Raw genomic sequence first — 12,622 nt, 5'->3', positions numbered from 1 at the left:
ACATTTAACCCTTATAATAAATCAAACAGGACTTGGTGGTGAATTAATTGGTGAATTAATGTTTTCATTGTCATAAAATGTTGTCATAAGACACATAATCAAAGTATTAACTCATATCCTAGCTATCAATGATTGATTTGATTAAAACCAAAATATAAAAGGCCTGTGATTAATTTTAAATTCCAACAACACATTCATCAAAGTTTTCTTGTATGATTACAATACTGTGCATGTAAAATAGTTTCATAGATAAATTTATTGCACATTAAACTAGATTAATACATTTATAATCCAACAAAAGATTAAATACAGTTGAGGATCAAGGTAAAGCTGATCGTCACTGTAGGAAGATTCATCTTTAGAGCTTAACATTTAGTGAGAAGAATTTACAGTAGAAAAGTTAGAATTGAGAGTCCAGGAGACATTATTCATCACAGTTCAGGGTTAGACCCAACTCCTCCCTTTGATCCAAATATTGTTATGTCCGCCTCAGCCTGGCTCCAAACTGCCAAGATGGCGCTGATCAAATTCGAAACTCTCGGCTTCAAAACGGGAGTTCACAAACCAATGGGTGATGTCACGCTAGGTTGCCACAACGTGAAGGTGTGTCTTCTTCAAGGCAAGGTCAAAGACATTGCCTTTAATCCATCAATCCACTAATACTTTAACCCCTTTAAGTCACTTCATATAGACTTAGATGGCTATATGGATATATCAAAGACACCGTGACGGTCTTTGATATGTCATTAAGAAAAACAGGGAATGAAGAAGAGGAAGAAGACACAGTAGATGGACATATTATTGGATCAGAGACTTTATATTTGATACGTTTATTGAGGTAAGAATTGGGACAGCTTTATCAGGAAGCTATATGGTGGAAAATGGTACTCCTCAGGGCAGTGTCATTAGTCTAATATTGTTTTCAAATATGATGAATGATGTGTTCTCTCAAGTTCAGGTTGATATTGGGCGGCCCTCTTTGCTGATGATGGAGCCTTGTGGAAAGGGGAAGGAATATTCATCATATTATGGGAGAAAATACAAGACAAAATTCATGTGGTAGAAAATGGTTATATTCCTGCGGTTTTAAGTTCTCAGTGTAAAAAACTAAATCATTAGTGTTCACTAGTAAGAGAGGGTTGATACACAGCTAGGTATGAAAACAGAATAGAGCGTTGCATGCGTTTCACGTACGGTCAACACCATCAAGTGTCATCATGACTCAATATTGACAAATTGATCTGATCAGGGCAGGACTGCGATCATGTGAAAGAGGTTTGAAGCTGATTGGACAATATAATAAATCCCTCTTTTTTGATTAATCATCAAAATTCGACGCCACGGTCAGACCGTGTGACGTACACAAAACATTCGAGGTAGTTTTTCTCTCCATGGAGTTAACATGACACTCACTGAATTTGAAGTTGATCTTCAAAAATATTCTTCAAAATACTTCCTGTTTGGTCTAGCATATCGACCGCAGAGGGTTTTTTGTTCGTAATGAAATGACACATGTCCCTACCAATTTTTGTACATGTTGGTCAATCATGTTGTTAGGGCTGCTCTTTAGGTGGCACTATTCAGCTATTTTGCCCCGCCCATTCCTTAAAATCATATGAATGTCTTCAGGGGGGGACTGTTGTTACACACATGTAGTAAGAGGGAGATTGAACAAAGTACACTGGAGTTTCGGCAATTTCGTGTGTCACGGCGACTTGTTGAAATTTGACGCCAACCCACTAAGATTGTGTTTGACGAAAACTCACAGTTCTAATAAGACTTCATCATCAATGTCTTGAGGCCCTTCTTACAAAGTTTAACATAGTTGCGGTCAAAGGCCGAGGAGAAGTACATCAAAGTTTACGATGTGCAAATAACAAGACATTTCCTGTTGCCACCATGGGGCGCTGTGATTTTAAGTCATGATTTCTGTGTAGACGTTGTCAGGCTGGGACTCTTGTCATACATGTTTAGTTTGGAGTCAATTGGATCACGTATGTCTGAGATACACCACCCTTTGTTTTGATGGCGAATAACAAAAACTTGACGCCACGCCACGGTCACACCTTGTTGTTTTTGTGTTTTTCTTAGGTCACTATTAGGAAGTAGCAGGATATCCAGCCAGTCTACAATAGACTCCATGAATGAGGACATTGAGGAAACATTTTCCAAACGAGACATGCCTATCAACTTCCCAGGTTCAACACAATAATCACCTTTGTCTACCACTAAAACAATTATACACACACAAACATGCATGCTTACAATTTCCTTGCTTTTGTTCTATTGTTTGTTGGTCTTGATTGCTATCACAATTTTTTTAGATTAACCTTTAAAATTGTTACATGACACTACGTTTATTTAAACTAAATGCAGTATAATACAGTTACATGTTATAATGACTGAGTGTCACAGCTATCTATGGAAGCTAGCTTTAACATGCTGTACTTTTTGTCCATGTGTTTTACCCCTTGCCAGATGTCCAAGGGAAGAAAGACACTGTGAAAGAATTGGTGACAGAAGAAATGTTAAAAGAAGTCATAGACGTCTACATCTCTGAGACGGACAGCATTTCACTGCTGGACATACCCTGCTATGTTGTGTCAGTGGATACTGATGATGCAGAAGTTATCATGTAAGCGAAGTAGTCCTTCTTATGAATTTCCTCACCACTTTAAATCTTTTTGGACTGAAGAAGAGAGTTTATACCATGGCCGCATACTAATGCAGTACTGCAGAGACTTATGTATTACAAAGTCCTGATTAGTGATGATTCTCCGGTGATGACACAGATAGCTGTGGCTATGTGAGTCGAATTGATCAGTTTTTATCTTTTGGTTTCAAAAAGTTGGTCTCATATTCACCTTGTTATTACAGAGAGAGAAACAATCAGTATGCTGAAGTTTGCAGGAACAGAATGGGCAATGATCGATCAATGCAGACACTGAATGAAGCAGTGAAAAACAAACATGTCCAGATCGATGGCATGGTAATGGTGGACACAGGTTAGGCTCATTATTTTTTCTCACAGCTTACAATCTTAATGTTATTGATTGTTAATATGATGTGTCTTGTCCAACGTATCACTGCTCTGGTTCACTCAGAGTTCAGTGCATGTCTAAAAGTAGCTATAGTCAGAGAGTAGCTGGTGAACAAAGTCCAACACCCTTTTTCCAGTGTCTAAGATACAGTCATTGCTTTGTACTAAACCCAAAGATCTTCAGTGATCTATAACAGAAAAGTATTAAATCTGTAAATATAAAAACATTTGAGAAGATGAAAGTAGTAAATAATACTCAAACTTATTCTTAAGCAATTACCCAATTATGAATCGAGATATTGAGTAATTGTTGCAGCTTAAGTTTGTGCCTACTAACTTACACTTACAAATAGAGGATGTTCATTGTTTCATCTGTACTGTATATAATCAACACTTTATTGTTTACACAGCCACGACTGTCAGCACCTGGGACATGTATGACACTCTGTGCAGCCCTGAGCAGGATGACACTGTGCGCAGTCCTGAACCAGAGAAACTTAACTATCCAGATGCTGTCTTGGGCATAAGCAGAGGTGCAGAGAGGGGCATGTCATTGGGCAGCACAGCCAGCATAGGTAACAATCAAAGACACTCTGCTTCTGTCTGGGGTTTTTCATGTATAATTCCAGTCCATATATTAATATTACTGTGGATTATTTACTGGTGTACATGTACAGAAAAATGTACACTATATCATTACAAAGCATTAATTAAATCAAATTGTATTTGTGAAATGCTAATTGACAATATAGATCATCTTAAGGCACTTTACATAGTAAGGTTGAGACCTTACAGAATTATAGAGAAACTCAACAGTTCCATTAACAAGGAAACTGTGGAGAGAAAAAAACAGGAAGAAACTTCTAGAACCTCTAGACCAGGGGTCGTCAATCCGCGGCTCTGGAGCCTTCTGCAGTGGCCCCCTGTACACTGTTCATATTTCGATGAACTGAACGAAACAGTTTTTGCATGCTGAACTTGATAGGAGTGACGTTCACTACAGCAACAGTAAACGTCACTCACAAATGTGTGTGTGTGTGTGTGTGTGTGTGTGTGTGCGTGCTCCCAGACAGCGCGCACACTCACAGGGCTCCTCCCCCCGCCCCCACTCACTCGCTCAGAGAGACACACGCAGTGAGATCAGAGCTCGTTCACGTGAATCAGCCTGTCAGTGACTTTGTTGAAGAACAGTGGAAACAGTGAAAACACAGAGTTTCTCTGGTCACAGCTTCTCAGTGATCAGAGCAGAAGCTGCAGGTGGTTTGTACCGAGCTGGAGTTTCTGTGTCCTCCTCCACTCTGCTCTCACTTGAACTAATAAACACTCGTCACTAGTTATCAGGACCTGATCAGTACATGAAGTAACTTAGTGTTTGTTTGATTCGCTCCAGAGTTTATGAGGCTGCATTTAAACACCATGAAAATGACTCGTCATCATTTTGTGCTCAGTACAACAGGACGCTCACAGTCAGGACTCAGTGTTAAAGTGAGCGGAGCGACACGCAGACATGATCCGACACCATCGATTCAGAACCAAACACATGACTGTACGTTTGTCACCTAAATCAGCCCAATAAAAAAAATGAACGTGAACTAGTTAATTTTTGGAAATGTGAAATTTGTTAAATATTTAAAAAAATTAACTATGAACATGAACTAGTTAATTTTCACCTGCATGAACTGAACTTTGAACTAGTTATTTTTAAGTGTGAACTGGCACAACACTGAGTATAGATATATATAAAACATTATAAGCTGTGTTATCAAATATGTTTTGCAGCTCCAGACAAATTTTATTTGGTGGAAGAAGGGGCAAAATGTCTCTTTTGATAGTAAAGGTTGCCAACCCCTGCTCTAGACTCAGTGCCGCCTCGACCAGTTGGAATAATTATCCTGTAATGATTCAGATTAGGATTTGCAACAACTGTTATGTATTCATTTTCTTAAATTTCTCTTCAGCCAGTGCTGCTAGCTCACTGAAGGATGTGGAAGTGTTTGGAAACACCTTGAATTCTGAGTCAGACCTGCAGCTCATCATGCATTCAGAGAAATTCCAATACTGCTTACTGGTAATGGAGAGAGGCATCCTTGGAAATATCTTTCAACCTAACCTGGCTGTATACAGACAGCTGCCTGCACTGGAAGGTAACACACATTTACATACATTCTTCCACTTTAGAATCACTGATGCACAAGCGTGTGTATACAGGTGGCAATGAAGGTAAATCAACCTGCTTAGTTGTCAGACCCATTTGTGATCACTGATTGTTTCAGACCCAGACAGTCCGGTGAAGCCTGGGACCATGGAGCAGAGGAAGGAGGATGCAGAAAGCTGTGGGTCTCCTGCTCTGCAGCGTCTGTGGACTTTCAGCTGTGAGCTCAGCAGAGGACGCAGTGTTAGCAGCATGGCCTGGAACAAGAAGAACCCGGTAAAGGCTAGCTAGCTGTGTAGGAGGATGATGTACCTGTTCTGAGTCCTGCCAGCTAAGCTTTGCTTGGTCAATTGTTTTTTATTCAAGGGCAAACAGCTTTCACTGAGCACAGCAGACCTATTTAATCAGTGAACTAACCTAATAACTGGGTTGTGATCATGTAGTATAGCTAAAGAGGGATGACGTGTCTCCACTTCCTACCACTGTCCAGAAAGATCAGAGTCTGCACAGTAGTAATCGGGGATGGAACGGTGGTAGGGAGGTCCTGTCAATACACATGCTCAACCATTCACGAGTTAGTCTCATGTACATTTTCCATTCATTAATATGGAGGAAGCAGGATTTATGACCTAAACTGCAGCCCGCTATAAGGCGGCGATAGATATGCTTTGGCTTGACTTTTGGGGAGCAGTTATGTCATCCCTCTTTCTATACTGTCTATGGTTGTGATTCCAAAAATATGGTAGCAGGGTAATCCAGCTGTGCAGATAATATGTTATAAATACATCCCACATACAGTGGAGGTAAATTTAATTTTCAATTGTGTTGCACGAAGGATGTAAAAAGTTAGATTTGACAACACTAATGAAATTTTGCAGACATAGTGTACTTGTCATAATTCCCAGAAAACGTTCTCAGTAGTTTTCATTGGATCTCATTGAGGTCTGTGCATTAGCCAGAGTAACTAAGACAGTTTTTCATCATCTGCAGAAACAGCATTCTGTTCAGATGCTATTAAAGAAAGTGAGACAGTAAATCGCATCTGTCCCTGGATGTTAAATATTTGTACTATTCTACTGATTAAGACATATCTTCTTGTGCTCTGTTAGGACCTCCTAGCTGTGGGTTATGGTGAATTGGTTTCCAGTGACCTGAAACCTGGCCTGGTGTGCTGCTGGTCCCTCAAAAACCCCACAGTAAGTGTTTCTTTTGACCTTTATTTACTTTCCATGACTTCCAGGCGTCACACTACCTCAGTCAGCCGCATACAATGTATAATAAATTGATGTGGGAGTTGTGATATGTGCTCATCCGCAGTGGCCGGAGCGTGTTGTCCACTGTGACAGCGCTGTGACCTCTCTGGACTTTTCAGCCAACAACCCCAGTCAGCTGGCTGTGGGGATGCATGATGGCAGCATCGCTATCTACGATGTACAGAGTCAAGACAAAAAGTGGCATGTGATCAGCAGCAGGTGAGAACCGTGTGTGTGTGTGTGTGTGTGTGAGACAGTGCAGCTCTGACATGACGCACAGATAATAAAGCTCTCTTTGATGCTAGGTACAATAGTCCTCTTTGTGTCTTTGTCTCTGTGCAGCGAGTGTCCCAAAAAGCACTTGGGTCCAGTGCGGCAGCTCAGATGGACTCAACAAAAGCTGAGTTTAACAGGAGAGGAGAAGGTGGAGGTGCTCTTCTCTGTGGCTGCTGATGGCAGGATCAGCATCTGGTTTGTCCTCAACAGTGGCCTCGACTGCATAGGTATGTGTAGTGAGCAGCAGGCGGTGATTTGAGCACTGTCAGTTCAGCTCAGGGTACATAGTGATAGACAATGAGACAATGAGTTTACATGAATTCAGATTTAACCCATTCACTAACCTGATGAAGGAGTTAATTTAGATCTCACTCTTTCATGTAGGAACTTTAGCTTTTCCATAAATACTTTAAACATTGATACACTTGCTCTATTTATGGTTAACACTGTCTTATCTCTTAAATGTTTTAAATATAGATGTGCTCAGTTACACTGGACAAAAAAACATCTTTGAAAGGTTGAAACTCTAATAAGAAAGGTTTTCCATGATTGAAAGTTTTGAAGCCTTGCATAATGTTTTGATAGGCTGAAATTTAGCTTCTCTGTAAAAAAAAAAAAAAACATATTTCAAATGATAAAAAATTTGGTGTATTGTTATTACATGATTATCCAAATCAGTGGTGCATCTTCTGTCGTAGACCTTATGAAGCTCAAGAGGATTCATAATATGAAGAAGAAGGCTGGAAGGAACAAAGACAAGACAGAAAGTGTTCTGTCAGCACTGACTCCTGGTCTGTGCTTTGACTTCCATCCAACAGTAAGTTTGTAGCAGAGATCCAGCAGATTATAGCCTTAGTGCAGACGAGCTTACAGTAGTTACTGTACTACAAAGATTGTTTCTGATTGCTGACATGTTTATGCAGTTCCAGTTATTAGTTGCACAGGATGTGTGTTTCTCCTACTCTGATAGATGAATGAATGATTTGACTGTTGTCATCATGTCATCAGGACTCCAGTCTCTACTTGGCTGGAACGTGGGATGGTCACATCCACAAGTGCTCCTGTTCCAACAGTCAGCAGTTTCTGGAGACTTTCAGGAAACACTTTGTGAGTCCTTCAGGGTTGAAAAGCTCTACTACCCAACCAACCGTTACAACCAAGCTTATATTTTATTTCCTGTGATTCTGTGCTCATAAAATCCATCAATGCTCTATAACACAGTGCTTTGTTTAGTTGGTGGCCCCTCATCTGTTTCCTGATGTTTTTGTTAGGTTTGTGTGCAGTTATTACCACTTTCTTTCCCTTTTGCATTTTAAAGCCAGTCAGACGCCTTATGAGACTACCAACATGCACATATTTATCATCTGATTACCGTGAGTTGATTTGCTTGCAGGTCCCGTTGCACAGATTAGGTGGATGAATGTTTGCATGTAGTCTAAATGCGTGTATATGAGGTGGTCTTACGTCCAGATCAAATCAAAAGTAGCTTAACGTATAGTAAGTAAAATGATGTACGAGTTCAAAGTAGCAAAACAACAAACAGTAATTAAAGATAATCAACCAATTTAGGAGCATGCGGCTGAAAACTGTTTCTCTGCGGCATCTTTGTCCTTTGTTGCACACCTGGTTCAATTAACCTCTTGCCGGCCGTCTGCTACGTCATTGGCTGGTATTAGTCCCAGCCCATCAGCAACAGCCAAAACATGTTCATTAAATATAATGGCTCCAACACCACTACTGTGGGTTGTTCAATTCACAAATGTTTTTGATGAGGCACTTTGTGCACAACTATAACACAAATATGTCTGCACTGGTTTGTCCTGGCTTCTCTGATGTGTAAGCACCTGTCACTCATACTACTACAAAAGTTTAAGTGAGTCCGTTTTCGTTTGTGTTGTGGCAGACAAGAAGAGCCACTGGGAGGATGCTAAAGTTGTCCACTTGTTGCTGATGTTGTTATTGCTGTGGCTTTATGCTCTATATCCTGGGCCACAGGGTTGAGTATTGACAGAGAAGCTCAGTAACGTTGATATCTTTCTCCCTATCAGTGTCCTGTGAACTGTGTCGCATGGTGTCCACTCAGTCCTGACGTTTTTCTGAGCTGCTCCTCTGACTGGACCATCCAGCTGTGGAAGCAGGACCACCTTCACCCCGTGTTAGGTTTTACTTCTACCCAGAGGGCAGTGTACGACATCAAGTGGTCCCCAAAGTGGGCCACTGTATTTGGAGCTGTTAATGAGGGACAGCTCGAGATCTGGGACCTGAATTCAAGCGTGTGAGTCAGACCGAAATGACAACCAGTCTCATTAACTTTAAGCCTTTTTGTTTCTGTGACATATCCTGTGTCTCTCCTTCAGCCTCGACCCAGTTGCTGTGCAACCTGCTGCCACTAGTGTGATGATGAGGTCCCTGCTGTTTGCCTCACACACAGATTGTGTCCTGGTAGGAGACAGCGATGGACAAGTGACAGTTTACCAGCTCAAGAACCTCAGTGTGGGAGAGAGCAGCCAGGTAAAACTCTAGCACAAGTGACCAGGCACACTGGTAAATTCTCAGGGTTGCCCAGTACACACAGTGAGTAGAGGTTTGTTTCTCACCAAGATGTATCATAATCATCAGATTGACATCATAACAACTTTCAGTTACACTGAATCTGTTTAATAACTGTAGTTTATACCGCAATAGATGTTACTTGTCCTCTGAAATTTCCAGGATTATATTGACAATGTGGCAGTTACACACTGACATATCCGACTTGAGGCTAAAATTAATTCCCAAGCCCAACCTTTTGAATTTTACATGGTGTAATTTTTTTTTTTACATACCAATATCCTTCAGCACCTCTTTCTGATGAACACGATCAAAGACACCATACCCCACAGGCATTGTGGCTACATTTATCAGTAAACATAAACTCAACTTCTTATCCTGAACACATAAACATAGAAATCACACAAACCAAGACAGAACATTAATTCATTACTAAAATAACATCCAACTAAATTTAACCAGGACACTTAACAGTCCCATAAGCCTTTGCACCCATGCTGTCCAATCAGAGTGACTGGCTCACCTATCACTACAATATAATTTGATCATCAAAATTTACCAATAAATGATGATGTCTGATCAGCTGATATAGATTCTATAGATCTGTGATCTGTGATCTTTGTGCTGAATTGAGTCCAGTATCACACAGATCGACCGACGGAACCGAACCATCCCAGTACAAACACAAGCATATAATGATAATTCTGTTAAATTCTATAGATTGAGGACATCACAGCTGTCTCTGAATTTAATAATCCTGCAGTTTTGGATGATTAAAACACGAACATGAGATACAACAAGTTCCCCTACATTATTTGTTTTGCCTCCACCTTTGAATCGGATTTTTTCTTATTTCAGGCTCCGTTTTCTCTATCGTCTTCACTCTCACTCACAGTATTAACAGCAGCAGCAGCAGTGTATCCATCTATTTTATTTATTAATGACATCACTGCTGCCCCTCTCTTCACCTCCACCTCACTAACAAACACCTCGATGTCAGTCTCAGAAAGTTTTGCTTCCTCTTCTCATCGCTTGATGCCGTAACTGTCATGACTCACCATGGGTAACCCATGGGTCAGCAGCATAATTTAATATTCATGAGGTGCTTTACATTGACCATTCATGGATGAATGTGGGCGTGTAGAGGGCGGAGTATGAGGCAGATCCAAGTACGAACGTTTCCAGGTGGACTGTGATTTATAAAGTGAACATTGCGTGCATGTGTGCATGTGCATGGTTTTATAAATCTGAATTTTCTTTTAATATGAATCCCACGCATTGTTTTATGAATGAGACCCCAGAACTGATACTACATACTCTATGGTTGGACAGTGGGACAAATGCATTACCTTTATGAAACATACATTTAAATGGGCCACTTCTCTGGCAATTTACAATGAATGTCAGGGTATGTGGCAGCTGTGGCTCAGGAGATTGTGTGAATGTGACTTATATTGTAAAGAGCTTTGAGTGGGTGATAAGACTGGATATACAAGCTCTGGAAAAAATTAAGAGACCACTTCAAAATGATCAGTTTCTCTGGTTTTGCTATTTATTGGTATGTGTTTGAGTAAAATGAAAATGTTTGTTTTATTCTATAAACTACTGACAACATTTCTCCCAAATTTCAAATAAAAATATTGTCATTTAGAGCATTTATTTGCAGAAAATGACGACTGGTCAAAATAACAAAAAAGATGCAGTGTTTTCAGATCTCGAATAATGCAAAGAAAACAAGTTTATATTCATGTTTAAACAATACTAATGTTTTAACTCAGGAAGAGTTCAGAAATCAATATTTGGTGGAATAACCTTGATTTACAATCACAGCTTTCATGCGTCTTGGCATGCTCTCCACCAGTCTTTCACATTGCTGTTGGGTGACTTTATGCCACTCCTGGCGCAAAAATTCAAGCAGCTCGGCTTTGTTTGATGGCTTGTGACCATCCATCTTCCTCTTGATCACATTCCAGAGGTTTTCAATGGGATTCAGGTCTGGAGATTGGGCTGGCCATGACAGGGTCCTGATCTGGTGGTCCTTCATCCACACCTTCACTGACCTGGCTGTGTGGCATGGAGCACTGTCCTGCTGGAAAAAACACTCCTCAGAGTTGGGGAACATTGTCATAGCAGAAGGAAGCAAGTTTTCTTCCAGAACAACTTTGTACTTGGCTTGATTCATGCATCCTTCACAAAGACAAATCTGCCCAATTCCAGCCTTGCTGAAGCACCCCCAGATCATCACCGCTCCTCCACCAAATTTCACAGTAGGTGCGAGACACTGTGGGTTGTAGGCCTCTCCAGGTCTCCGTCTAACCATTAGACGACCAGGTGTTGGGCAAAGCTGAAAACTGGACTCATCAGAGAAGATGACCTTACTCCAGTCCTCTATGGTCCAATCCTTATGGTCTTTTGCAAACCTCAGCCTGGCTCTTCTTTGCTTCTCGTTGATGAAGGGCTTTTTTCTAGCTTTGCACGACTTCAGCCCTGCCCCTAGGAGCCTGTTTCTAACCGTCCGCGCCATGCACTTCACCCCAGCTGCCATTTGCCATTCTTTTTGGAGGTCACTTGATGTCATACTACGGTTGTTGAGTGACATTTGAATGAGTTGGCGGTCATCCCGGTGAGTGGAGAGTCTTTTTCGTCCTCTGCCGGCCTGTAGCTTTGTTGTCCCTAATGTCTGCTGCTTGACCTTGTTCTTATGAACCGCCATCTTTGACATTTTAAGGATGGAAGCAACCTGACGCTCACTGTATACCACTGCCAGTAAAACCAGAATTGAACCCTTTTCCTCACTCAAAACTTTTCGTTTTAACTCTTTTGGCATGGTTAATAGTCACTTTTTTTTATTCCAATTGCTTTTGAGGTACTACTAGCACTGTTTCTGCCATCCAGCTGGTCCTATTGCAAGAGGATAGTGATGACGACAGCACTGGTTTTTATACTTTTCTTCATTGAATAAGATTTGGTTCAGGTGATCACCTAATCAGTACCTCATTAGGTAGAATCAGGTCTGCCTGTATTGGAATTCAACAGACACTGGAATGTCTGCCAAACACGTAGAGATGCTGATTTAAGAAAAATTTGGAGTGGTCTCTTCATTTTTTTCAGAGCTGTATAAACACTGTCCATTTATTCGTGACACATCTGCATTTTAAACTATGTAATCCTTGACTATTATTGACATGCTACCACGCTTCTTTGTGTGTTAATGTGCATTAGTTAGCGGTGAGACATTAAATGCAGTTTAGAAGTCAGTCAGAGACACAGATATCTGATGACAACCGAAGGTGTCTCTGCATCTTTTCTTTCAGGTGGATATTCTAGAAGACCTCATCCGCTCTGCAGCTT

General features: G+C 40.8%; 1 protein-coding gene across 1 annotated transcript; it reads left to right on the top strand.

Moving 5' to 3' along the window:
• The first annotated feature begins 513 nt into the window (after positions 1-513).
• Positions 514-9,244, top strand: dnai4 (dynein axonemal intermediate chain 4). Its single transcript, XM_047342122.1, has 14 exons — positions 514-619; positions 2,046-2,198; positions 2,479-2,635; positions 2,878-3,005; positions 3,451-3,615; positions 4,999-5,184; positions 5,314-5,468; positions 6,302-6,388; positions 6,510-6,664; positions 6,788-6,948; positions 7,420-7,538; positions 7,730-7,828; positions 8,770-8,996; positions 9,079-9,244. Exons 1-14 carry the CDS (start codon positions 514-516, stop codon positions 9,242-9,244), a joined length of 2,064 nt encoding a protein of 687 aa, XP_047198078.1.
• The last annotated feature ends 3,378 nt before the right edge of the window (positions 9,245-12,622 follow it).

The sequence above is a fragment of the Hippoglossus stenolepis genome, chromosome 11, assembly GCF_022539355.2.
Source record: "Hippoglossus stenolepis isolate QCI-W04-F060 chromosome 11, HSTE1.2, whole genome shotgun sequence".
In the NCBI taxonomy this organism is placed as follows: domain Eukaryota; kingdom Metazoa; phylum Chordata; class Actinopteri; order Pleuronectiformes; family Pleuronectidae; genus Hippoglossus; species Hippoglossus stenolepis.
This window is presented reverse-complemented; position numbering and strand designations above follow the sequence as displayed.